General features: G+C 43.5%; 2 protein-coding genes across 6 annotated transcripts in view; both read right to left on the bottom strand.

Annotated features, from left to right (window-relative positions):
• Nucleotides 1-139: 139 nt before the first annotated feature.
• cep131 (centrosomal protein 131) lies at nt 140-23,283 on the bottom strand. 5 transcript variants are annotated; one of them, XM_080872295.1, is made up of 30 exons: nt 23,137-23,283; nt 20,827-21,023; nt 20,652-20,740; nt 17,903-18,014; nt 17,267-17,394; nt 16,850-16,954; nt 16,546-16,725; nt 16,293-16,410; nt 16,053-16,169; nt 15,329-15,524; nt 14,734-14,828; nt 14,534-14,653; nt 14,202-14,397; nt 14,008-14,102; nt 13,724-13,903; nt 13,445-13,636; nt 12,947-13,084; nt 12,744-12,869; nt 12,386-12,502; nt 12,173-12,202; nt 11,669-11,771; nt 9,872-10,073; nt 8,714-8,821; nt 8,431-8,548; nt 8,248-8,322; nt 7,651-7,793; nt 7,052-7,229; nt 6,695-6,928; nt 2,405-2,465; nt 140-2,298 (listed from the first exon to the last, which is right to left on the bottom strand). In XM_080872295.1, exons 2-30 carry the CDS (start codon nt 21,010-21,012, stop codon nt 2,144-2,146), a joined length of 3,897 nt encoding a protein of 1,298 aa, XP_080728421.1. In that variant the 5' UTR covers nt 21,013-21,023; nt 23,137-23,283; the 3' UTR covers nt 140-2,143. The 5 variants fall into 5 exon arrangements, with proteins under 5 accessions (XP_080728421.1, XP_080728423.1, XP_080728422.1 ...); XM_080872297.1 differs by having other exon boundaries at nt 6,695-6,891; XM_080872296.1 differs by lacking the exon at nt 12,173-12,202.
• A 586-nt stretch (nt 23,284-23,869) lies between these two features.
• The window catches only part of rnf213b (ring finger protein 213b), a 34,153-nt gene continuing 30,253 nt past the window's right edge, over nt 23,870-27,769 (bottom strand). Inside the window, exons 59-65 of the mRNA XM_080872294.1 lie at nt 26,922-27,105; nt 26,319-26,520; nt 26,162-26,239; nt 25,810-26,007; nt 25,530-25,619; nt 24,995-25,173; nt 23,870-24,517 (exon numbers count right to left, since the gene is read on the bottom strand). Of these exons, the coding sequence (XP_080728420.1) occupies nt 24,379-24,517; nt 24,995-25,173; nt 25,530-25,619; nt 25,810-26,007; nt 26,162-26,239; nt 26,319-26,520; nt 26,922-27,105 (1,070 nt within the window). The 3' untranslated portion in view covers nt 23,870-24,378. The remainder of the gene's footprint in view (nt 24,518-24,994; nt 25,174-25,529; nt 25,620-25,809; nt 26,008-26,161; nt 26,240-26,318; nt 26,521-26,921; nt 27,106-27,769) is intronic.

Genomic DNA, 27,769 nt, shown 5'->3' with positions numbered 1-27,769 from the left:
CCATCGTGTCTGAGACTGAAGGCTTCTTCGTCTCCTGCTCATGAGTTATGGAGAGCGAGGGACGACGGGAGGGCGGAGGACAGAAACAAGTAAACATTTGTCTTTTTTCCCACAGCGAGAAGAAACGAGGAACACGGCGTGTTTTCCAAACATTCTTTGCCTTTTATTCTCTTCACAGTTTTTCAAAGAATCACAATGAATAATCATAAAAAACAGACTAAAACAAAATGAACTAGTGCATTCAAGAGCTATAGATGTAATGCTGAGCAGGAGAGAGCAGGAATGCTTCGTATAATGTTGCAGTGAATGTGTGCGTGTGGGGGTCAATGCAGGTCACAATGGGGAGGAGAGGAAGCACACACAAACACATGCAAACACACAAAAGAAAGGCTCACTGGCACTTGTAGGACGGGCATGCGTGAGGAATGCCAACTCACATCGCCGCCCCTGTCGTGTCCGAGCCCAGCTGCCCCCCGCCTGCTGTGCCGACGGCCACAGTGGCGGCTTCAGCTTCGAGGCCTCCACGCTGACTCACAGTGAAACTCAGGGAGCGTGTGACACATCAACCACCCATGTGGGATTTTTTTTTATTATTATTATTATTATTATTATCTGTGCTAAGCAGAGAGGGTTAACATTGATTCAGGTTTAATGGTTAACTATGTGGCCAAACTAACCCGACTTTAAACCAGCAGGGTCCCGGTGGATTACGTTTCACACATTGGGGCCTGGACGACTTGGAGGTCAGAAAAAACCTGACATACTGTATTTAGATAGACTAAAAATGGAGCGGTTAAGGTCTCACCGTCACACTTAGTAACCGTGTAAATGTTCCTCACAGAAGGAATAAAATACAATTTCGTCTTGAGAAGGTTTGAGAAAAGCTTCCTTCACAACCTTGACCTTTCTGTGGACATATTACACCACGAAGGTCGTGTACGAGTCCTAAAATAAATAAAGCAAGATGAAAGAATAAATATTTTCTCATCTGGGGTCTAATTTTGAGACTGCCGGGGCTTTTGCAGTCACATCATGCTGTACCTAAATAACAGGCCTTACTTCCATGTTTAGAGTTTCTCTCTGCAACACCCCTCCCCTACTCAGTCTACGAACCGATAGATCCCCTCCCCCCGATGACTTTCTGTGATTTTTTTTTTTTTAACACATATTACGCATGTTTGAGTCATGGTCTGTCACAGCGCCGCCTTTGAAGCTCTGGTCACATGATTCGTGCCCCCTTAAATCCACCAAACCACCCTGCTCGGTCCCAGCTCTGCTTTCCTAACCCTATAAACATTTTCTATGCACTTTCCTCCTTTGCTTCACCCAACATCTACCTCAGTCCCTCTTCTCTCTTTTTTCTCTTCCCTACATTCAGAAGCCACTCTGCAATCATCTGACCACAAGCTCTCCTCAGCTCAGTTTCCTTTAAGTTGCCTTTACGTCTCATCGCTCTAACAACATCCTACACTCTCTCTAACGTCTGAAATCTGTGTTAGTAAATTTCATCAAATCGCTTCGTTAGGTCTAAAGTTTGGTCGAAGACCCGTTAAAAACAAACCGCTCAGAGCTGGGCTGCAGTGAGAAGTGGGGGGAGGTATGGGTCCTGTAATTAGCGCTGGCCTTGAGGGGACGCTGGGACAAAAATGCATGACTCAACAGAAAAAAAAAGGCAGAAGCTCTGCGTCAGCTCTCATGCTCATGGCTGATCTCGGGCCTTGGTTGTGAGCGGCCCTCCAGACGAAAGAAGAACAACCCCCACTGTGTCCCACGTCACACCGGTGCAGGCCTGGGCTGGTCTGAGAAACATCTGGAACTGTTCGGTGAAGCACATCTGTGGGGAACATTTCTGCGCCCCAGACAGGAAGAGGAACATTCACAAAAAAAAAAAAAAAAAAAAAAAAAAAAAAGAAGGAACAGGAAGTTCACCTGGTCTGTGGCATTTAAATGAGGACGTTCAAACACAACATGCTCCTTCGTGACGGTCAGGGGAACGGAGCGAGGGGGGGTGTGCAGTGCTTTTACCAATTTTTGTATTTTTAAAGTGAGGTAGGGCAAAATTCTGAAACTTGTTCAACTTTCAAAGGGTCCACAGGTCCTGTCTCGCTGCAGGAAAAACAAACAAACCAAAGAAAAAGCAGCATCACAATGGTTGGACCCCGGCGTGTCGGGACGGGCACGCTGATGAAAAGGTCCACAGAGAGATGAAACTGGACATCCTGTCAGTCACTTCTCCAGCAGCTGCTTCCTCTGCTGTTCCCACAGGGCCTCCAGGTGATCCGCCCTCTTCAGGGCGGCCTATCAGAGGAGAGAGCATTGTTTAGACACGTCTGTCAGTCATTCCTGATCACTGTGCTTTCATATCATTCACGCCCCGACAGGCAGACTGCACGTCCCGTCCTACCTCGTGCTGCTTCCGAAGATTGTTGACGGTTTCTTCCTTCTTCAAGATGGCCGATTTCACTCTGGTAACGCACAGACGAGAGGACGTTAATAAAACATTGCTGGGTCGTGGGTTTGCTCATTTCACTTCCCAACAATGGGAGCTGAAACATGTTAAACTGGTAAAAAATGCTTTTTGTAAATATGCGCAAGAGTGGCGGGGGTGTTGAAAGGTTTTTAATTTATTTTTGGCCCCCATTTGAAGAGGCTTTCCTTCTCTGCGGGCTGTAAATACAGATGTGTTTTTAATGATCTACCTGTTTAAATAAAGGTTAAACGACTCGCTGCGCCATCCTGTGGTATGAAGTGTGGTTACACAAATGTACAGCCCCAACGATAGTCCAGCTCCTGCTGATACCTCTTCAACACAAACACAAAATTGTGGGTATAAAGTCACAGGAGCTGTTTCTTCACATTCTGCTGATGGAGTTAGTGACACACACACACACACACACACACACACACACACACACACACACACACACAGAGCTGAAATATCTTAAAAAATGGATGGAATATTTAGGAATAATACTTAATCCGAATATTGATGAGATTATGACTGATAATGTAGGAAAACTACTTAGTAGGATTAAAACTAATTTGGAGAAGTGGGGCACGCTGCAGTTGACATTATGGGGCAAAGTAAATACAATAAAGATGGTAGTAGCTCCTCTGATTAATTATTTCATTGGAATGATACCAATTTGTATTTCATCACAAATTTTCTTAGGGCGCCTGCTTAGTGGGCTGCCCACTGCTTCACTGAGTGAATGGGTCAAATGCAGAGAAAAAACAAGTAATTTCCCCATGGGGATCAATAAAGTATCCATTATTATTATTATTATTATTAATATGATAAAACACTTCCTTTGGGATGGTGGCCCTCGGATCAATCTTGGTAGACTGTACCAACCGAGAAAAGAAGGGGGTCTGTCCCTACCCAACATAAAACATTACAGCATGTCATTTGAAATGTCCAAGCTGTGTAAACTCTGGGCAGCAACAAATTCAAACCTGGACTGGGTCATAATGGAAGGTGAATTGGCCTTTCCATTTACCCCCATTGAGGTGCTGGCTCAAAAACCGGACAATAAAGGGAATAGAGTAGATAACCCTATTTTAAAGTTTTCAAAAAAAATGGTGTGGCAACAATCTGTCCCCATACTTTCAAACATATGCACCCTGTGACACAACCCAAAAATAGAAAAGGTAAACAAAAAGAATTTATTGGCCACAGTGGCACATAAGATTAATAAGTGATTTATATGAAGATAACACACTCATGTCTTTTAAAGATCTGACAGCAAAGTTTAACTTGGAAGAACCCGGCCATTTCTGGTGAGACTAACAAATGAGAGACTGTCTGAAAGATCAAATAAAGTTGTCTCAGTTGTCTCAAAGAGAATTTCCTTCTACTTCCACTCTTACTTACAAAGGCATTGAAATGGTATAATTGATGTCACTGGGTTAAAAACAACACATGTAAAAGTCTTAAAAGTATTTGGGAAAAAGATCTGGATCGTTCCTTTGACGAGGGAACATGAGATTCAATCATCTCTGAAAATGGGTTTTACATTAGGGAGGCTGGAAGTAAATGTATTCAATATAAAACTCTCAACAGGTCCTATTACACACCAACGAGACTTTATAAAATGGGAACTGGTAAAGATGTCCTGTGTTGGAAGTGCCAAGAAGCAAAAAGGTACGCTAGTACGTGCTTTATGGGAATGTCCACTGGTCTCCTCAATATGGGAAAATGTTTGAAAATATATGAAGAGCTGGGTGAAAGTTAAATGACCTAGATCACCGAGATCGTGCCTATTGGGGGACAGACGCGAGGTGCCACGGTTAGACAAAGCAGGCTTCAGAGTGTTAAACACTGGGCTTGTGACTTGTGTTCGTCTTATTTTAACACTTTGGAAAGAACCTCGGACTCAAACCCTGAAAGTGTGGAAGGAGAAAATGACTGAAAATGCCGCACGCGAGACAATGCTGGGAAGACTGAGCAGCAAGACAGAGACTAACAGAACCATGGGACAGCTTCTGTTTTTATGGGTCTACAGCATGATGACAATGTGAGATACAGTCTGAATAAGAATTAAGAGTCTTGTGTGTGCAACAGTTTATTTATAATTACTCACCCCCCTTTTTTCCCCTCACCGAGTGTGGTTTTTGTTGTTTTGTATTGTTATGTTTGTTTAAATGTTCAAAAATTAAAAAAAACCTTTAATTACAAAAATAAAAGAAAAATCTAATTTCAACAGCATTTCTTAGTTTTTCTACATAATAAAGAAACGTTGCTGTAGTAAATGAAAGAACTACAGAAGCAGTTCTGGTGCCTCAGTGTCAGACTGTACTTAGAAAACAGAAAGTTTCCATTAATTCACTGATCTTTGTTTTTCTTACTGTGGACACACTGTAACGAGCAGAAGCTTCTATAGCCAACAGTGGAAAGCTGGAGCTTTTCTCCAATTTAATCGTTTGCCTCGTGTTTATTTACTTTGGGGTAACTTCACATTTTTCAAAGCCATCCGGTCTTTGCTGGGATGATTCTGGCCCCCGGGCCTTATGTTTGACACCCCTGGTTTACATGTGTCACGATCTGGTCTGCATATTTAAACCTCAGTAAAGAAAAGAAAGCAGAGCTCTTAATATGTTCCTCAAACTAAAAATAAAATAATTAAAAGCATCAAAGAGTGATCCTGACTGTATCAGACCCTCACAGTCACACATCAGGGATATTTTCCTAAAGCTACACTGCCAGGTGCTTTGGGAATGTGTTTAAGTGGCTAATCTGTGTGCCTGATATATGCTGTCACAGTGAAGTTTGCTGATATTAAACACAGCCTAAGCTTCAAATAATGAGGCCAGTGTATGTACACAGGCTTTACACAGCATTTCCTATTCTGTTTAACCCCACCCACACGCTGTTTAAGTCTTGTGAGGCACAGGAAATGAGAAGACAGTCTGCTTAGCGGTGGTTTCAGATTGAGAATGAACTGAGGTGCTGCACTTTAGTATGTTTGCCTTCCTTGTGACATTTCCTGACATTAAGAATAAACTGAAATGCGAGCCTTGATAAATAATATGCTGATAATTTAGGAAATCGTGTGTGTGCTGCCTTTGTAAGCTAGTCAGCTCCAGTTTCCCAGGAATCCCTTGACTTGAATCATCTTGTTACTTTAATGACCTGAAATGCCGACTGAAGCCATCCTGCACCAGTGTTGGATGTCACCAGTGCTGCAGCCAGGTTGAACATCTGGAAAATTGCCACAGTACCTGAATGTTTATTAATCAGATTCAGTGTCACAGAGCCGGCCTTCTGCTCAGGAGACAAACGTTTCAGAGCCGCACTGAACGTCGCGTTCACGTTAATCAGGTCACCTTCAGAATTGCTCCAACCCTCTGTCCTTCTCGTGTTTCGCATCTCTTACAAACTGGCAGACATTCAGTGGAGCTGCTTAAGGTTCCACCTTTTATTAAGTCTGAGCTTCACTTTCAAGCCGCGTGCCAACATTTCTCTTTGCACCTTCAACAGGGGGAATCTGTAAGCAGCCAGCAGGCCTCTGACAAGACCTACTGAATGTTTGGACACTGCTGCTGACCTAAATCCACAGGCAGACAGCTGGAGATGGTGACTCACTCACAGCTTTGGCTTCAAAATGGTTACACACATAAAGTTAATGTCAGAACAGATCATTTAAAAATTACAGGTGGTGACCAGTGGTACCGCTCAGCCTTCTAGTACAGCGGTCTCCAACCTTTTTTGCACCACAGATCAGTTTAACGTCGGACAATATTTTCACAGACCGGCATTTAAGGTGTCGTGGATAAATACAACAAAATAAAATGATACGACCAAGACAAAAACTGTGGTATGTTGTAAATATAATAATAAACGCAAATTCACTGTATAATTGTGTAACTTTATTAGCAGCGTCCTCCTGAAATGCGCCAACAACATTGAGAGTAACGTCGTCCTCTCTTAACGATAAAAACCCTGAAAATCATCAATTTCACACCCGAGCCTCAACTCTCTTTCCCAGTAAATCCAAAGGATGTAATATTTGTTGTTTCTCATTAGTTCCCAGTTTCAACAATGGTCCATACTAGTTAAAGGTTGTGCTAGTAAAGAATTAGACCTGATATTTGAAGCTTAATTGTGTTTTTAGGGGTTTAAAACTGAAAAATAATACAATTCGCTTTTAAAATTTACCATTTTACTTAAATCATTTTGTCCCTTCCAGCTTACCGTTGGTGGACTTCTGCCAGTTCTTCCTCTTTCTCCCGTGTGACCCTTTCCACCTCCAGCCGCATCCTCGCTCGGACTTCTGACACCTCCACCTTCAACCTGTGATTCTCCTCCTCCGTCATCACCAAGCGGTCGGCAAACTCCTGCCTTATCACCTCCGCCAGGTTGCGGCGCTCCTCCGCCAACTTGTCCCTGGCCTGATGAGGGAAGTTGGAGGAATTCTACTGGATCTGTCTAAACATATTTTCCATTTCTGTGTCTACTTTCCACTGGCTAGTAAATGTATAATACGGCAAATAATCTCAAATCACTTCTAAGCTGCAATTTTAGTTTCTCTCTCTGAATGATGCTCCTTACCTGCGTGATCTCTTCAGTTTCCTGTTCTTTCTGTCTAAGTGCGGCCTGCAGTCTGATCAGCTCTCCCTCCGTCTCCATTTGCTGCTTCCTCAGGTCCTGCTGCTTCGCCACCGCCGTCCTCTCAGAGCGCTCCAGCTCCCTCAGCTCGGTCTCGTACTTTTCCCTCACGCGCTTTAGCCTGTAAAAGGAATGCAGAACACAAATGTGACTTTTAATATAGTTGTTAAAAACAAACTAAAAAAAATGCCCAATGCTGTACTATTAAAGCACATCCACGTTAGAGATGATGTTGACACAGAAGGAGTCACAGCTACTAAATGGGCCTTGGATCCAAATTTAGGTAAAAGGGGACCTTTGAAAGTTTCTCACTGATATTTCACTAAATGATGAAACATCTATGATAAAAAACACAGAGATAAATCTGCCACCAACAGCAGAAACTGTAGTGAATCTTTACTGGGCAACAACCCAGGTTGCTAGATTTTTTGTATCGTATTCAATGTCTAATAATGTCACACTGTCTAAATTAGACACACACACACACACACACACACACGCACGCACACGCACGCACGACGCACGCACGCACACACACGCACCTGTTTTCCGCTGCCCTCTCACACTCCTCTTTGTCCTTGCTGGTCTCCTCCTCCAGCGTCCAGATGGCGAGCTCTATCTCTTTGTCACGTTCTCTTCGCAGTTCTTCTTTTAGCTCGCGCTCACGGGTCAGCAGCCACGCTTCCTGTGGACACACAGAAACACGCATGCTGTTAGTCTACACACATGGCACTGAATTCTAACACTGTCAGTTCAGCCTCATCTGTCATCGCGCCCTTTTTAATTCTTTTTCCACTGTCAGCGTTTCTGCTTTCTCTGAGAAACAGTTTCATGTTTTGCTACAAATCCACAGTTTGATTTGAGGAGAAAGCTGGAGGGTAGAGGTCAGCTGGAAACCTGCCACATTCCTGTGTTGTGACACGCACATTTCAACATTTCTGTCTGAAACTGATACACAAACTGGAAAAAGGAAAGGGAAGGGATAATAATCCCAGGCAAACAAGCAAGAGAAGGTAACCTAGATATCTACATGTCAGTTAGTCAAACACTTCCCACTGACAGAGTATACAGCAGCCACACTTCAATCTGAAGAAAAGAAGAAGCGAATGAGAGCAGATACAGCACAAGGCTGCACAAACCTCTTTCTTCTTATAGTTTTCTTCCCACGTCTGCTTTTCGATGTCCAGACGCTCCTGTAATGCCTTCATTTCCACCTAAACGCACAAACAACACTCAGCGTGAGACTTTCAGATGGATGCTCGTGATGCTGATAGAACGCAGACTTATTTCAGGCTCTTGACGCGGCTCTGCAGTATCCTCACCTGATGTCTCCTCTCCTGCTCCTCCCTGGTCTTGTCCAGCTCTTCTTTGAGGGCTCGTCCAGCCAGAGAGCTGTTCTCCTCCAACTGCCGCCGCAGATCCTCCAGCTCAGCGCGCTGCCTGTGACACAAACACAAACCAGTGCTTTGGAGATGGACAGAAACATCAACACTCATCCCATATGCCAAAAAACTGTTGACTCATTAAGGATGTGTTATATGGGAAAGGATCCTGTAAAGATCCATTAAAATAGCTCGTGCAGATAAACCTGACCTTTGACCTTACCTTGCAGCCAGCTGGGCCAGCCTCTCTTTCTCATCAGCGACCTCCTTGTAGAGACGCCTGCGCTGCTGCTGCAGAGACACCTCCTCCTCCTGAAGCTGCTTCTCATATCTGAGAGACAGACACACAAACACAGACGATGACTAAATCTGCACAAAAGCCTGTAAAACACGCAGGCGTCTAATTAAGAAACAGCTGCTAACGTGGACTGGTGTGTGCCATGATGTGAGTAACATGAAAAGCCAGAATCTTTATTTTGTCTCTCATCTGAACCATGTGAACACTAAAAATATTCATCAGCAACATGCAGAGTAAACTTTAATGATGGAAGGTCATCTTCACGTCAGCTGGACTTCACTTTAAATTTAAAACTAAACCTGCGTAAGTAAATAAAATTCACCTTTTTTTAATGTAAGCACATTGATCTGAATGTCTGAGTTTATTTTAATATTTAATTAATATAAAATGCAAACAAAAGTCTCATTTTCGTACCAAATGAAAGCCCATTGTTCCAAGTTTGCATTTTCCATCATCTTCAGGATTTCCAGCACTGACTCCCTGCATGAGCAAAGGGCTGACTGAGGGCTTTTTTGCAGCATTGAGATGTTTTTATTGGTGTGCGCTACAACCATTAGATTAGCTAATGTATCTCATTAATCCATTTAAAACTATAAAAACAGGAAAGGATTAGTGGAAGTATTAATGCCTAATGATGCTGTTGCATTAGCAGGGCTTTCCTGCATATAAAAGCACTGGTGCCCATGAAAGAGGTTTTGTCCTTTCACCAAAAGGAAATCACGAGGACTGTAGCTAAAGAAGGTTTTACCTTATTTTAAAAACAAAATGGGGTCAAATTTATCAAAATATAGAACACGTGTTAGTCAGCTGATTGTAGCACAAGCACAAGAAGAAAAGGGCATTTTGGATGTTGTTTTTTTTGCCTCAGATCTTCTCTAATCCAAGGTTTGAATGTCACACTGAGTGCCACCCCCATAAATGCCTGATCTAAAAGTTTATAAAACATTGTGCGCTGGAAATTCATGTAGTCTTGAAAACTGATTCCAAGACAGTTTAATGCTGATGTTAGCTGTTTCTGTTGCATCTGTTTGAGCATAGAGAGCCTTGGGCAGGTAGACAGAGTATATACTGTGACACGCCCACCTCTGTTTGGCTAGCTCCCGCTCTCTCTGGCACTGCTCCTCCTTCTCCTTCTCCAGCTGCTGACGGAGGTCCTCGCACTGCCGGACGTAGCGCTGGGCGGCCCGGTCGTCCGCCTGCAGCAGCTCCGCCTCATGGAGCGTCCGCAGCTTCTTCAGCTCCTGCTTGTGTTTAGAGATCAGCTTCTGGATCTCGGGCTCGAGGCCTGAGAGGAGGAAGAAAAAATGTTCGAGCTTTAGATGGACAGGGTCTGCACGATGTTTAAAGCTCACAGGACAAACTTTTAATATTCACTTCTTTAATCAAAAACCTGAACGTGTTAGTGAAGTAGAAGCAAACACAGGAGAGAAATGCCTCTGAAATACAGTTCTACATCCTCGGGCCTGCCACAAACGCCTCATCAGCTCTGGCTGACAACAGCCTGTGACGTTTCATGGAAGCGGCCCACAGCAGACAGAGCAGTGGAACAGCACGGTCAGCTTTTGGAAACTGTTGTTCATTTTGCCCATAATCCAAGCTACACACAGAACAACTGCTGTGTTTGCACTACTTAGTTTATTTACCAGCATTTGTCTGGTAACTGTCAAGCACATAATACAGCTCTGACTATGCCAAAGTAAATGAAAGGCCACACCTTGGACCCAGCAGACAGCAGATAATTTTACCAGAGGCTGTGTGAGACTACTGGCAAAGAGCAAGACATCCTTACTAAAGTCGTTTTTTTGGTCCACTGTAAGTCCACTTTCGTGCACTCTGAGGTTCCTTGACATTAAACGATCTAATTAAATCAGTATTACCTTTTTAATTAGCCTCCATAAAGCTAATTGTCCGACATGAACCACTGCAGAGCTCAACAGTGAAAAAGACTGTTATATTACAAATATCGATGCAAGGCATTACAAGCTAATATTTACCACACCTCTCTAAATAAATAAAGAGAACATAATTATATTCCCAGCTTCAAATCAAAACCAGAACACGAATGAACTCAAATAGTTTCTACCAGTTTTGAGGCTGACTGTGGCCTTCAAGTTCAAAGTGGAAGGCCCTCTGTTGGTATCTTGTTAAACAGCATAATAGACTGATTGATAAATAATCTCAATGCAAATGAATGCAAAGTGCTGCTTTCATTACACTGTTTGCTTATGTTTTTGCTGTCATATTGTGCACTTGTGATATAACAGGTGCTAAGCAGGAGGAATCTCTGAAGTGCGTAGCAACATTAACCTGCAAAGTTCGGGGACGTGAAAAGTCTGAGACTTTATCAGCACAGAAGAAAAGCTGAAGGCCTGTTAAGACTAAACCAAAACAGAGCTTTTACATATATGAATATATATCCACACATGTTGTTCGTCTTGTCTTCCTCCTGTCAGCCTCAACCGGTAAGTTGAAAAGGGATTTTTTCCTTCCCACTGTTGCCAAAGTGCTTGGTCATGTAAGGGTCATCTGATGGTTGTGGTTTCTCTTAATAATTACCTTAATTATTAGGACCTTTGAGGCGACTGTTGTTGTGATTTGGTGCTATAAATGGGAATAAATTCCATGACACCGTCTGATACCTTTGTCAGGAAACTGTGTTTCAGATCTCATATGAAATCTGAATGAGTAAAAGGCGATATGTGAATCTGAGAGCGTGGAATCAGAAATATTTATTTTCTTGATATAAAGTGAACAAAAGTGTTGATAAAAACAAAACGTCTTCCTGGAGCAGGGTGCAGTCTTCCTCTTTGCCTTGTGTGTTTGAGCAGCGCTTTGGTAAAGCTGCTGTAAGCTCAGATTTCCAGGCTCTGTCTGCGCTACCTTTGACTGTGATCTCTTTGATCTTCTTGGTTTTCTCATCTATCCATTTCTCCCGTCGGATCTTCTCCGTGGCACTCATCAGGTCTTTTAACTTCTTGATCTCCTGTTGAGCGAGGGAGTCGGGAAGGGGAGAGGGTAAAATTATGGTATCAAAGTTGAGCGCCACCAAAATGATGAAGATCTTTAATACACAAGCAGCACAGTATCTGTCTTTCTAAACAAAGTAGGGTGCTCTTAGGTGACTTTGACACTGGGACAGTGATGGTGAAAGGTAATAAAAGGAAAAGTAGGGTTAAAATCTTTGGCAAAGAAAAACTTAAATAACATCAAGAAGTGTAAGCTTTTTCATCTGAATGTAAAATGTAGATAAATGAAAGAGACTCACATGCAAACAGACTGGCCAAGAGAAACAGTGTGTGGAAAAATGAAATGACAAATGATGGAAGAATGAAGGAAACGACTGTTCCAAAGATGACTTAGTTAGAAGAGGGGAAAAAAAGTTACCTCGCACAAGGGACCGAGAATTTGCCACACCTAAAAGCAGGAAACAAAACACGTGTACAGACAAGAAAGAAAGACAGTAAAGAAGAAGGAGGGGAAATAGAGAGAAAAGAGAAAATTAAACAAAAGCAGCACTGCAAGAAAGCACGACATAGTCACGCAGGAGGCAAAGCAGAGGCAGGAGAGATCTGCAGAAGCGCTCGGGACCTCTCTTACCATTTCATGCTGCTCCTGCATCTGTGCGATCTTCTTGGTGTACTTCTGGTCCACCTGCTTCAGTTCTCCCACCACTCCTTCACAGCGCTCGCTCAGAGCCTTTTTATCATTGATGAGCTGAAGAAACAAACATTTTTCAGATGTGATGTTTAAAAAACACTGAAACACTCAACAGGAAAACATCGAAGACCGTCGAGACAAGCCCATCTTGTTTACCAACTCTTTGCATGTGTGCTGTATTGCTTCATCATTGTCTGGACCAACATCAACCTTTATTGGCCCGATTATACAAACAAGGTTTGAAAATATTCGAGTAGAAACCACGTAAATTAATAACAAAGACGAAACGAGTGCATACCTGATCGATGAAGGTGAGGTGTCTCTGGATGGTGGATTCATATTGTTCCTTCTGGAGCTGGAAGTTCCTGCTCAGCTCCCTCTCCGTCTCCTTCACGTGTCTTATCGTCAGCTCCCTCTGCTGGGCCTGACAGACATGACGCGAGCTGTAAGCGCGACCATCTAAAGCAGGTAAAAACAGCGACAAGTGTTAATCTCTCCTACCAGAGCGGTCTGCAGCATGTTGACGGTGCGTTTCTTTTCCTCCAGCTCCAGTTTGATCCTCATCATGGAGCCGGTGAGTTCGGCAGCAGTGGCCGACGCCTGCTCAACACCGGCCAGCTCCTCCTCAGACAAAACAGCCTGAAAGCACAGCGAAGCCAACATGTCACCTTTCAGTTTTAGATAAAACAACCAGGGACAGACTCACAGAACATCTATCCATAAATTTAAAGGGCTGGCTTAACTAGATGGTCCTCAGCAATTATAGGGAAAAACACCTGCACACAGTCACGGTCTGTTTATTCTCAGCCCACAGAGATTTATGGTTATTTTTTAACCAGTATACCTAACTGCGTTTCCTTTACTTAAACATAATACATGTTTTGTTCTGTTAAATATTCTAAATCAAACCTTTAAAGAACCCAAACTGGTCAGAAACGTTCAAATCTGTGTCAGTTTGCTAAATGAAGTACATTGTGGCGCTTTAGCCAATAAACTGACCTCTCGGTGTGATCCTGAGGTGACAGAGCGTGGCCTCTCCTGCTCTGACTTCTCCATCTCATCCAGGAAGCTCATGATACTCTGCAGCTTGGCCTCAGAGAGCAGGGCGCCCCCATCTGGCAGTGCAGGGTGGTGGCTCAGCTGGCCGTGACGCTCCAGGTTATCAGTGGTCAAAGAGTTGGAGTTCCCGTCCTTTAATTACAGCCACAGCGTCATTGTTAGTTCACAAAATTTCTTACAAGAAAAACCATAAAAATTAGTGCAACATAATGCGCTGACCTCATCGATCCAGGCGTATTTCTCTTTGCGGTAGCACTTCGGCTCCGACAGCCTCTCCGGCTCCTCCTCCAACAGCTTTAGGGTGTCCAGCAGCTCATTGAGGGTGGTTTTAGACTGAGCCCTGCTGGATGAGGCTCCCTGCCTCTGGTCCTCCACGCTCACCGACCTCTGCAGGATCTCCTGGAGCACAAACAGAGCAAATGTGTTTAAAAATGATCAGATGCAAGAATTAGCAACAGAAAATGCATGGTAAAACAAGGAATATTGGAAATTTTCATTTTTACCTGGGAACACTGAGAACCTCTGCGATTGGACAGAGCTGGGGAAACAGCTCTGAAGCTGAGCTCACCCAAGTCAGCCACAACATTTAAATTAGAGTCTGTGGAAACAAAGACACTATTTATGTTAAATGCAAAGTAGTTCAATTTCGTTTCAGTCTTTAATAAAGTCTTTTGGGACCGAGACACACATCACAGACCTGTGTTCTTCGTTTTAACATCTGTGGGCGACATCGGGTTGTTGTTGTTGCTCGGTGAAGCTGGACTTTTGTTGGTCAGGGAAATCTTGGGCGTTTTTTTACGTCCTCCCACACCAGTCTGCCTCGAGTTTTCCAACTCCACCTCCAGAGTGTGCTGCGTCTCTGCGGCCTGCTGCACTTTTATGTGCTGCGGTCCCTGTGTCACACCACCAGAGGGAGACAAAGGACAACTTTTAAACAGAGGGAGACTTTTACATCACGACTATACAAATAGTATTTTCATTTAAAACATCACTTAAACACTCAAGTAGGGATTACCACAAAGCACGTACATCAGGCGTGTTTGTTTTGGTAGCAGTGGGGCGGATCAGGAGAGCTTTCTCCTTACGGATCGGTTTCCTCTCACTCCTCTGATGTGGCTCCTGGGAATTGTCATCCTCTGCTCTGTCCTCCTGCAAACCCAAAAATATTTATTTAACATATCAATACAAGGAAGACAAAGAATCGATTACCTGGAGAGCTAAGCAGGTACCTGGGAGCACTGAGAGCCTCTGTGATTGGACAAAGCTGGGGAAATGGCTCTGAAGGTCAGATCACCCAAGTCAGCCACAACATTCAGATTAGAGTCTGTGGAAACAAACAATAAATCAATAAACATATTACTGCTACTTTATTCATGCTTACTCATAACACTCTCCTGGCAATCAGACAAGACTGTAGGTAGCTGTAATATTTACATTATAGTGCTGAATAACAACAACCAGGGCTCTTATACGCTGTATATTTTTAAAGACTACATTGGATTTTCCACTGAATATAAATTACTTCCTATAATATTTGTTAATGAAAAATAATGAGACATTGTGTCCTAAAATGAGCTGCAAACACATTAACAGTAATTATGTGGGAGTCAGCAGGTGGAGGAGGGCATCTACTAATTGGAAAGATGGCGGTTCAACCCCTGCTGCTCGAGAACCGCGATACTGAAAGATACTGAGTGTGAATGTTTGATAGAAAGCACTCAGATGTAGGAAAAAGGCCTTTTATGAATGTGTGTATGAATGAGACATGTTAGTAGAAAAGCACTATATAAGAAATATTCCACTGCAAAGTGAAACAATGTGGACCTGTGTTCTTCGTCTTAACATCTGTGGGCGACATCGGGCTGTTGTTGCTCGGTGAGGCTGGACTTTTGTTGGTCGGGGAAATCTTGGGCAGTTTCTTTCGGCCTACCACGGCGGTCTGCCTCAGGTTTTCAGGCTCCGCCTCTGCTGCGTGCTGTGTGTCTGCTGCAGCCTTGTGAGCTCTTTTCTGCTGCAGCTCCTGTAACAGACCAGCAGGGGGAGATAAACGTAATGCTGATGATAAAACTGTGCAGCACTCAGACACAAAGTGACAATCAATGTCTTTACAAAGTAGACTTGGATCCACAAAGCCTCCTTTCATATATGGACATGGTGCTCTTAGTTTTACACAGTTGCATAACATCCAACAGCAAACAGCAGGCCGGAAAAAATGAAGCTAGTGCCAAAAATCCAATAATTGAGGCTGGCTATAGAAACAACTCAGTCCACAGACTCCAATTTTAAAACGTCCAACTTTACAGCAAAAGCACTAATGTTGAGTCCTAAACCAATGGGTGACCTCACAGTGGCGACATCCATCTTTGACATACAGTCTGTGGTTGCTAATGCAGTTTTTAAATGAAAATCTTTACTACGAAGGTCCAACGAAACATGTTTCACAATTGCATTATAAAATATAACATCCAAGATTAAAGCTATCTGAGGCTGTTCTGCTTCAGTCTCATAACTTTATGGAACCACATGCTGTGTAATCAGAGGTGAGCACCTGGATGGCAGCGAGGCGGGCAAGACGAGCCTTCTCCTCACGAATCCGTTTCCTGTCTTCGTCCTTCCTCTGCTGCTGCTCCAGGCGCCTCTCCTCCTCTGTTCTCTCCTCCCACTCCTTCGACAGGAGAGATGCAGATTGTTTCAGTGCAGCCGCAAAACAAGGAGAAAGACAAACCCAGTTAATATTACGCCGAATAAAAGGGGAGCTGTGAGACAGCCTGCAGGGGCACATAGATACCTTTCTTTTACTGTCAAGGATGCGTTTGAGCGCTGCCTGGTTAGCGTGTCGCTTCTTGGCATGGTGTCTGTACCAGCGCTGAATAGTGACCGCCGCATGATTCACCTGCTGAATAAACCTGCAGATACACAAGAGAAGTGCTTGTGGTTTTTTGGACAAACGTCAGTTTTACCACTACTTTCAGGTCGCCCAGACTAAAAACAACAGAGCAGCTCACACGCACACAGTGGAAACACTGTCATGTGGGTCTGACCTTTCAGCCTCCTCCTCTGTCACCTCCCTCCTCCGTAGCAGGACAGGGCTGCCGTGCTGAGCTGACACTGGGGATTTGTTGTTGGAGGCGGGGGAGGTGGTGGAGAAATTTTTCTGGGACTTAGTGAGGGAGCCGCTCTCCAGCGACACCTCGTCGTTCGCTGTGGCTTTCAAGATGTTACTGAAAGAAAAACGGAAAATAAAAAACTTTAATCGAGACGCAAAGCGGACTGTAAATGTGAAGATAATCGACGACGTGTCACTGAAGCTGTGTGAGGGAGCAGCTCTTTGATTTCAGGACATACTTGAAAGAAGGCTTCTGGTTGGAGCTCTTAGGTGTGAGCGGCTTCTCCGAGTAGTTATTGTGTAAGATGGTGGTGACGGAGTTACCCACAGCTCCCTTGTTGCTCCTGTGCAAAAATAACAAAACCAAAACAGGACAATCAGACTCATCAGCTCATCTTTCCCCACTTCATCCTCCCGCAGGCATTAAAATAACTAAGACATATTCTTATCCAATTACAATCTCAGCCCACGCAGGATTTTTTTTCTGACATATTTCATGGAAGAAATATTCTGTGTGGGTGGAATTTTCTGAAGAAATATCAGCTGCTGTGATCAACAGGTATGAAATACGAGAAGCGGCTAAACATTGAGAATTCAGCAATGCAAGGAGACACCTGGACTATTGTGTGTGTGTGTGTGTGGGAGACGAGGCCCACCTGTTGTTGGCAGTGAAGCTGGCAGCCAGAGCGATGCCAGGCTCTCGTTTCTTCAGGCTGGTGGGAGAGTCCACGCTGCCGGTGCTGCGGGAGCTCGAGTGCGGGGGGAAAGCTCTCGGCTGGTCGTCCTTAACGGTGGAAAACAAACAGTCATTACACCCTGAAATACTGCAAAACACGACAATCTAGAAAGTGTGTATGATTGGAAAGACACAAAGAGTTTGTTAAACATTGTTACTGGTTACTTCAGCTGCCAAATAACTGAAATGTATCTGCTTGTAAAGCCGTACTGTTTCAACAATTTTTCAAGATTCAAGTGTCTCCAGCCTTTGATCTTGTCCTTACAGTGTGCCTCAGTGCTTCGTCTCATTCATCAGCTTTTTATCGGCACTCTTTGTGTTCATCACGTCTTCAGCATTCAAACATTTCCAGACGAGAATCCCTGTCGGGCCGTTGTGGAGTTATAGCAGTACTGTACGTTGTAGTTTTTTATGAATACATCAGTTGGAAAACTTGACAAACTTGTCAAAATAAAACTTTTGCAGAAGAGAAACCTGCAGCGAGCCGCGGTAAATAATTCCTCTATGAAAGGTGTAAATATGACGACAGAGTGAGAATAAGATCGAAGGTAAATACCAGGATGTTCCATGTGGTTCTGTCTGGCGAGGTCTTGCTCAGGCTCGCCAACTTCTTGCGTCCATCGGAGCTGCTGTCAAACAGGGCCAAGTAGTCCTCCCTCTGGTCCTCACTGAGGAAAACAACAGGCAGGAGTTAGACCACAAACACAGACAGATGATATCAGAAAGAACATCTGCATGGAAGGATACCACTGAGAACAGAGTGTTATGAAGTAGTGCTCACATTACTTTATCATTGTAACATGACGCATTACTGCGACTGTCACCACGATTTTATTTTTATTTCTGTTTGGACAAAATAAAAAAACAGTAATGTAGCTACAGGTGTGCCATGATGTGCAAATTAGAGCAAAATCGGTTAAATCTGGCACGAACGTACACTCGTAGACTCAACTTCCTAAAATAATGATATCAGGCTATTAATACTCGGTTAAGAATGCTAGTCGGTTGAGAGCTGTAATGTTTAAAGAGTGGTCAAGAATTGTGAACTGAACTGCGGTTCTGGTTCCACGACCTGCAGCTTTACTTGATTTTGCTTTTTTTGCTATTTTTTAAAAGACTCAAATGTTACCCGTAAGCCAAAAAAGTCTTGAAAACATCATTAAATGTGGCTGAAAGCACTATCTGGGTGCAGCACGGGGGCTTAGCAGTGACACAAAGCAGAAACTTGAGCTGTGGCTTTTAGTGGGAGCTTCTGTGATAAATGTTGTAATGACAGCTGCAGAAACGCGTCTCATCCTTACTCTTGTAGCCCCAAGCGCTGGAATTCAGTATGCAGCAACTGACCGTCTGCTGGGGGGAGTATGGGCTGGGTTATGGATCCCATGTAAACGCATGCATATGCTGATCCCACGGCTCATCATGCAGCCTTCAAATAGCTTTATGCACCAAGCTGTCCGTCGTGAGGCACAGATGTAGGGTGACCTCCTGTCTGGCTCGGCCTCTGCTGGTGTTTCCGTCTGTGTAAGTGTGTAAATGAGCGTGTGTGTCTGTGAGGGAGGGGGCTGAAGCCAGCTGGCCCAATGAAAAGAAATCTGACAACACTATTCAGGCTGCACATTCCTTTACTTTTTGCTTTAGGAGGAGGAAGCAGCCGAGAGGGAGAGGGCTGGCGAGTGACCCAATGACAGCCTGAAAAGGACTCTGGAGACTTTTGGAGGGTGAGGGGAGTGCTTAGTATGTCTTTACATTTAAAGCCCCTCAGCTTTGCATCCTCAGAGGCAGGAAGGGGAGGGCGGCAGCTGCCACACAATGCAACCACAGCATGCACACACACTTCTTCTCCTTTCACTGTGTCCTTGTGGAAGGGGGTAACCTGACCCCAGAGGTACCAGCCCTCCCCCTCTAATGAGGGACAAAGCAAGTCTATGCACCCTGCAACCCCCAGCAACAGCCACCCGGCACCCCTCCGCTCTTTATCATGCAAGAGCCGGGGCGCCAAAATTCCCATTGTCCGAGCTGCTGGAGCGTCAGGGCTGCCAGCTGTTGCTCGCTGAAGAGAGACACTTTGGTTTAAAGAGCAAAGGTGAAAGAGACACACACGGCTTCAAGCCTGCACATTATCTAAGATGTACGCATTCTTTTTGACTACAAACATGACCTTCAGATTTCAGATCTTGTGCGTTAGTGGAATGATGCTTGATGATCTAACAGAGCCCAAAAGCAGGTTTTCCCAGGCTGATTAGCAGAGTATGTGTCTCAGTACAAAGTGTTCTGTATAAACTGCAGATTGTCAATGTCAGAGATAAGGAAATAGAAATTCAGGGCTGCAAATGCCGGACAGTCACAGTGTGCTATTACCGACAGAGGTTTGTAATAAGGAGCAGGAGCTTATCCAGATAACTCCAGGTTTAACGCACTTCTTACTGGGGTGCATTGCTCTGGTTCACAGTATTACTGAGATAAGAAATCATCAAACATCAAATCATAATCAGTTCTCCAGAAAACAGCATCACCTCTCCTGGAAGGTCCCTCAGACGTCTTTTCCTTTCTCTGCGTTCTTTGGTGAAGCTTTGCTTTTTTCTGCTGCTACAAACAATTTTATTTTCTCTATCCTTCAATATAGAATACCAGATAAGTAAAGGTAACTAAAGTACTTGTTAATCATGTATGTAGGCCAAGTCTCTATTTGAATTCTGCTTTTGTATTTATTCTTCACCCACAGACTGTTTAACATCACTGTCACTGCAGATGAAAGAATACAATCTAAGACTGTGTGCACATCTAAACATTAATTTAAGAGAGTACGCAACTGTCTTTATCTTAATGATGGAGCTGTCATACCAATAGTTAAATTTGTTAATTTACAAATTCAGCTTTTCTTCCTGGCTTCAAATAGACTGAATTTTATTAGGATAGCAGCTCTTTGTGTAAAGCCCGCACACATTCAAGCAGCACTTACTATACTTTTCCTCTTGCACACACTCACATCCCTGCTGCTTTACCTGCAGCAGTTGTGTTACTTTCAGTCTGCATTGTGTTTAACCTCCACATATTTTTCCAATAGTTTATCTTCATTTGTTAAAATCAGTCGCTCTGTTGCCAGTTAAGATGCTGCCAACATCGTCCCTTTCATGTGAACGCGCTCACAGATAGATTGATAAAAGCTGGGTTGATTTATGACATTAATAATCATAATCACGTGACTGCTTAGCCTGATTGCTGATGTCAGCAGAAGTGCAAGTAAAAGACATCTTGGCTATGTTGAACGTGCTTCATTGTACAGTGCCCAGATTCTATGTTTGCACCTGATGTTGGCCTGCTGGTTGACCTGCGTGGTGCTGTTGGACCGCCTCAAGTTCTTGATGGATCGCGAGCTGCCAAAGCTGGTGTCGCTCTGCAGAATAAAGAGCATTCCAGACATTATGTGAAGAATTCAGAAACAAGCATTTCTACATTCTGATTTAATTATCTGTGACTCACTAAAGTGTTGCGTTTGCCTCTGCTATCGCCCGCCACAGAGACCGAAACAGAGCGAGAGAAGCATTTCCCCGGCGACGCACTGCTGGGCCTTTTGGACATAGACAGCTGGGAGCCTGACAAGCTGAGATCCAGGGCGTCTCCTGAGACACCTGATGGGATGGACGAAGGGCTGCGTGTTGTGTGCATCCTTTAAAAACCTGGAACAGAGTTGAATCGACACGGTCGGCCACAAATGCCATTTCCCTGAGGATTCAATGTGCGAAACCACAACAATAGAGGAAATAACAGCCATTTTTTCCTCTGGCTGCTTTGTTTCCCGTGGTAACCAACAACAACACCACGCACTACTTTTACACCAGCTCAAAAACAGAGAGAGATGTGAAAACTAACGAATGATCCTGATGGACAGCTGCATAGTGGTAATATTGCATTGATAACGTGAATTTTATAATTAAAATGCACTCCTACTCCAGGATTACTACACAGGAGAAAAGCGCTTACAGCTCTTCACAAGTTGTCTGGATCACAAAGAAGTAAAATACTACAGTTGCTTCTTTCCATAATCCTAACAACTGACAGCTTTACATTTGAGCAGATTGAATACAGAAAAATAGACTCACATTGCTAAATAATATTGAACAAGCACTTAGATATCTCAGGCTCTTAATCAAGGGTGGGCAAAGTTTTTCCCAGAGAGCCATTAATTAGTTGAGTTTGCATCATTACACTAAAAAAAGGGGAATGATTTAGAGGTGTAATTAACTCAATGATAAAAGGCAAAAAAAAAAAACATAACAGTTTGCACGGTTAATATTTGGTAAGACTGCCTTTATTGTTCAGCACAGCCTGAACTCTTTTCCAAGCATCTTCAGGAATAGTTCTCTGGGTTTCTCAAAGACATTCAAAGCTCTTCTGTGGATGTTCGCTGCTTTTTCTTTCTCTGTCAAAATGATCTGACAATGCTTCCGTAATGCTGATGTCCAGGCTCTGTGGAGACTGAGCCATGATAGTGTGTTTTTATTTCCATATCCCTTGGGGATAAATAAAGTCTCTCTGATTGTGATTCTGAGTCTGATATGCTTTTACTGCAAAATGAAGCAACTGCCAATCAGGCTTTTTCCAGAAGCTGCTGCATAATTCTATCAATTTTGACAGTCCAATGGCTGAAATGCACTCCCAAAGAAAAAATTTGAACGACCTTCAGAAAGCCTGGAGAACTATTGTTCAAGACTACTTTAAAAATGGCAAGACATTCTGAGTCACTGGAGCAAAATATTAAGAAATGAGTGGGATGGAGTTTATCACAACGCTTCTCTTTCAGTAATTGCTTTAAAGCCACCGTGTCTACCTGCTTCGTGGATGAATAACTCAGCAGTTAAAAAAAAAAAAAGAATCCAACAAACAAACAAAATGACTTTACTTGTCATTTTATGATAGCTGCTCCCCACCTGCACTGTTTGAGAACCACTGGACTGAAGGAAGGTCACAATACCGAAACACCTTCCACAACAAAGTCGCGCAGTTATCTTAATTTTTATGAAAAATATTCCCAAACTTTGGAATCTGAAAATCCCAAATCTTTAATTACACCTCCAATCAACCTGTGCTTCCTGCCACAGGTGCTCACCTGAGACTCTTCACCTGACGTCAGCTGCAATGCCCCCCAACAAATGAAGAATAACACCAGTCACGTTAGTTTTAAATACCTCCAATTAAAACGTCGTGCTATAAATAACGCGACAGTATCGGTACCGTGAATTTTTTTTTTTTAACCTTTTATTTATTTAGACTGGTTCGGCCCACTTAGCCATAAATAAGGCATGTTTGAGGCATGAAGCTACCGTGAATGTTTACCTTTCCGAGCAGCTCTCCTACAACATGCTCGCTCCCGACACTCCGGCAGGTGTACCTTTGTTAACTACATTAGCCAATCGTCTGTTCTCAACCACAGAAGTCTCTATTGGTCGTTACAAACGAGAAACTGAAGCAAAACAAACCCCCAGCACGCTAACGTTAGTTTCACTAAGCTAACGCAGTTATTACAGCTGCGTAAGCTTGGTCTCCCCGTTGGCTAAACCTGTGAAAATCGGTGTGTTTGTCTGTTTTACCCTTTAAAAGCATTAAAACACTGCTTCTGATTTGCAAATCAAATCTGTAAAGCTCTGATGTAGCTCAGCTGGAGAGAAATAAAAACGGCTGTTATTTAACTGAAGTCTGGTCAGAGCTAACTGTTCACTCCTTTAATGTTGCCCCATCAACCTGCCAAAAACGCCCGTCGTAAAAGCAATAACGTCAGCGTCAAGTACTTACTTTAAAAGCGGGATGGCACCATAGCTGGAGAGCCTGAGGACGCCTCACTGATAGTTAATCCCCAACACAATCCTCTGATAACCAGTGAAAGTAGTCCGTTGACTCACAGCACAAATATAACGCTTTAACATCATCGCTGTGGCAACACTGACAATCGCCTCCCTTCGACGTTTCTGATTGGCGGAAACCAAACTAAAGCTTCCTCATTCTTGCACCTGATTGGTAGTTCAGAGGCGTCTGTATGCTGCGCATATTTCAGGGGGCTTGGAGGGGGGCGCGTCTCAAACCACGGTTAGGTTGACATTGCAAAAAAGGAGACGTGAAGGAAAAAACAAGATTTTCTCTAAATTATTATAAAATAATCCGCACATTGCATCGTTATACGCTTTGAGAGTGAGCTGACCCAACTTAATTTAGCATTACATAAAGTTTTCCTTTAATACAGCTCCAGAATAAAGGCTTCATTCTTTATATTCATTACATGCTACTAACTTTGTTTGTATTGCTGACCGGAAAGGCAAGAGACCTGGCACAAAGTCTTCAACAACTAATAAGCAATTATTAAATATTAACTATAAATTTACCTTTTAGGTACTTGTGGTTGTGATGGCTAATATAACAGGTTACCCTCAGCAGTCTGGTTTACATAATAAGAGCGTGAGAAAGAAGCCAGACATTCAAGTTGAGCTAAAATGTGTCTATAATTTGTATATAAAATTCAATAGCTGTACAATTAGAGCAAGAATGTGCAGTGTTCACACCAAGAGAATTTATCACTTCATACTAACAGACTCAGACCATTTTTTCCCCCAATCTATTTTATTTGGCACTAAATCTCCAAATCTATCATTCTTTGCATTCAAGGAAAACAGAAGAAATAAAAGTGTGCAATATCTTTAAAATTAAGTGAGCATGTTCCCATGCTAACATTTCTTTATTATCTTTGATTTACTGGCTTTCCGCCTGATGCTTCATACTGTGTGTGTGAGGGATTGTCATGGCTTCCAATCACTCTGCATGTGATGAAAGTTTAAAATAAAGATTGTGAAAATGCTGGGAAATACCTCATCTGTATTAGGTCCTTCATTTATTCATTAACTTGTTCCCTAATTGCACGTGGCACAATTAAGTAATAGAAATTTAACAACTGTAATTATTTACAATATTTACATCGTATGAAGGTACATTTAATAACAACGTATCCAATACTGTGGCAGCCAACTCTAGAAACATTTCTGCTCTCTATCTCCTTTTAAACTCCACAGCTGCCCTCCACACATCAGCGCTCTGTCCCAGCCTGATCTCCTCTGGTAAAGACTCGAGCTCCGGCAGGGGTGGAAGGTCTTTCACCTCCAGATGGATCTCTAAGGTGGACCTGATGCTGCACACAGCAGGGAGGGAGGACATGAAGAAAACAACTGTTAGCACTGCATCCATTGTTGTCATCCTTAAGCATTCCCATTCACTTCCCACCCAGCTGCTGCTGCTGCAATAGAAATGACCTGTGGCTGAGGGGACACAACTTAAGCTGCTTTCCTCTGACAGATGGCTGCCTGGAGGGGTCACGCTGTTGTCCCTGGAAGTCAAAAGGCTCCAAATCCCAGGGGGGGAGACCGCCACACTTTACTCTCATTAAAGCTGTCTACAATCAATGGATTCCTTTAGACTGGGGTGGTAATCTTACGCTAACAAAAGGCACACTTTTGAAAAAAAGAAAGTCCAAAAATAGCTGTTGGGTAATCTCAGCTGTAAAAACATCAATAATGCTGTTGTTTTTGTGTTGTTTTACCATTTGGTGTGTTACCTCATACAACAACTAATCTCACAAATGGTGCATTTGTGATGTGTACGCTCTTACTCCCAGTGTGGCTGGTAAGCCTGGTCAGGCACAGCGCTGCTCGTCTTCAGCAGAAGAATTTCATGCAGCTCCAAAGAGAAGGTGTCGACGTCTGTGACAGCGAGGAAGGCCTTCAGGTCTTTCTTCTGCTCTTCCGAAAGCTTCTCCTGGAACTCAGACGGCAGTTTCTGAAACGGATCCTGCAACACGATCATGAATTAGATGTAGCCGTCTGCTTGATTTCAGGTATCAAGAGAGTTTTTAAAGAGAAAATAATTCTCTGTTTTTATTGAGGTGAGATTCTGGGCGCCTGCCGTGTCAGACGGCACACCTTCCACAGATTACAGCCACGAAAAATTCACTCTCCATGGTGTGGTTTGGGTCAGTCCCTGGCAGCCAGCAGGGGTCACGAGTAACAGTACTGACTCGAAAACAAATTGTGTGGTCACCATGGGTGGAGTTTTGTGGCTCTTTAATGAGCGGTGGTGAAGCCGCACACTGCATAACGAGCACACCGAGAACATTCCTTGAATTTTAAGATTTTCTTCACACTTACTTGCTTCCTGTTGAGCATCAGCTCTGATTTCCAGCAAGTCAGAAGCTGCCAGGTGAATATGCTGTGCTCCAGTTTGCTTTGGCCAAGACCCTGAATAGAAACAGAAGTTTTAAAAGACCTTTGAAATGTTGTTTTCACCTCTCAGTCACAGCTCAAGTATACTTCAGATTTACAGAACAGATTTATGTCAAAATTCAAACAATAATTGAAGTTTTCAAAGACAGAAACATAAAAACATTCTTTGCATAGTGGACAAAGCTGCAGATCTGCAACATTATACCTTGGCTACGGTGCTTGAAATCTGCGGGCCCATCTGCAGTGAATCAGTGAGGTAGGACAAAAGCTGACCCTGGGGCTCTCCGCCTGTTTTCCCGAGGAATCGGAGGCCGATCTCCATCACAAACACAGCATCGCAAACATCCGTGTAAGAGCGCAGCACCGTTTTCAGGGCACTGCTCACCGAACCCTTCAGCGGTTCCTGCAAGACAGACGCTGTCAGTGGGCCCGAGGAGCAGAACGTCAGGGGAGGAATTTAACTTGAACAAAGTGGCCTCACAGGAACTAGTGAGAACATTCCTCAGCTGGCATTTGTCAGTTCCAGATAACAACAGCAGTGTGTAAAATGGTTTTACCTGAGGAATCTTTTTTTTGACTTCAGTTAGAACCATGGAGAAATCCTGCAGGTGTCGGTTCAGGTACCTCGAGGTGTCCTGATTTAGACCAAAGAGGACAAAAGGTCAGTAGAGAGTTTGGCTTTACCTGACATCCACGTGCATTTTAGATTATTACCGCTTTGATAAGTGGTTTTCCAGCCAGGAAGCGGCGTGCCAGTTGGGTCTGGATGATTGGCAGGTCATAGCTGCTGTCAGTCTCGCCCCCTTTCTTCAAGGTGTACTGGCAATGGGCTAAAACCAGGGGCAGCAGCTCTCTCTCTGGGTGGCACAGTGTCAGCTGGGTTTCTGATATCCTCTCCAAAGGAACGCTGTACTCACTGAGGAAAAAACAGGAGAAGATTTTAACAGTTAAAGAGGCCAGAGGGGGTCTAACAGGATGTTACATCAGTTACTGGTGACAAAATGTAGTTTTTTATCATTCTGAAGCATGAAGTACACAGCAACACATGCATCACTTTGCAAGTTATTTTCCTGCTAATGTCCAAAATCTAGCAGCAATTCACAAGAATTTTGTTCATTTATTTTTATTGATTGTATATAGTTGTCTGGAATCTTCTTAGATTTCTAATTCATCTCAGTGCGATCCCTACAAAAGACTATTTGCCAATTATGCTTCACCTGTAATTTAACAGTTATTTAATTAAGGAAGCTGAGAAGAAAACGGCACTTTGATTTAGTCTTGTGGCCCACGAGCCTCTGCAGCTGATGTTGGACTGACCTGTCCTCGGTGCCGCTCATTCGCCTGGCCTTTCTCACCAGGCTGTTGTGAGTCTCCGACAGGAAGTCGACCAGAGTTTGGAGAACGGATCCCGGGCCGTGTCGGCTCGGAGTCAGAAACTCCCCAGAGCTCTCGGCTGTCACCTCCCTCTCACACAAGTTCACATCCACACCCAAGTCTGCTGCTGTATACACACAGAAGTCAGAAGAATGAAACAACACAGCGGCTCAGCTGAATAAAAACATCTTTCTTTCTTTAAGTCGAATTTATTTTTGACACGTAGCTCTGACATCTTCCCAAAACAACTGAATCTTTCTGCCAAGAAACACAGTGTTCCCTCATCATCTGTGCATTTTGTTGTTTCATTTGAAAGGAGTCACACATGTGCACATTAACCAGAATCATATGAAGACTGAAGACTTCACATTCTTCCCAATAAGCAGTGCCACCAGTACTCCCTGGAGCTGGATGTTCTTTGGCCCCACCAGCCTGCGTAAACTGTAAGTCTCCTAATACTGGACTGTTTGTCCTTCACAGCTGTCAGAATGAGCCCAGGTGATGATTTTGGAAAACCGATCACCCAGACAGAAATCTCCTTCTCGTTCATGAGTCACTTTAGTAACTGATGCCCCGAAAATATTAAGTAACTCTTGCAATACGAACTCTAAACCCAAACCACGTTGACATCAAATAACACAACTGTACCCGAGGTTTTCATTTTCCAAAACAAAAGTCAAAATGTAATGTTTCCACCGTTTAACTAAATATTATGAAACCAAACACTGAAGACTTCCCACTGTTTATATTAAACACTGTGCTGGAACTGAAAACTGCTCTGACACTCAATA

Source organism: Rhamphochromis sp. 'chilingali' (genome assembly GCF_963969265.1).
Source record: "Rhamphochromis sp. 'chilingali' genome assembly, chromosome: 22".
NCBI lineage: Eukaryota > Metazoa > Chordata > Actinopteri > Cichliformes > Cichlidae > Rhamphochromis > Rhamphochromis sp. 'chilingali'.
Note: the sequence above shows the minus strand (reverse complement) of the source record. Positions and strands in the feature narration are given on the sequence as shown.

Coding starts and splice junctions, on each gene's coding strand:
- cep131 (XM_080872295.1), bottom strand. CDS start 21,012: ATGCACACAACACGCAGCCCTTCGTCCATCCCATCAGGTGTCTCAGGA. Junction 20,741..20,826: donor GAGGCAAACGCAACACTTTA/GTGAGTCACAGA, acceptor TTTATTCTGCAG/AGCGACACCAGCTTTGGCAG. Junction 14,103..14,201: donor TGTTAAAACGAAGAACACAG/GTCTGTGATGTG, acceptor TTGTTTCCACAG/ACTCTAATTTAAATGTTGTG.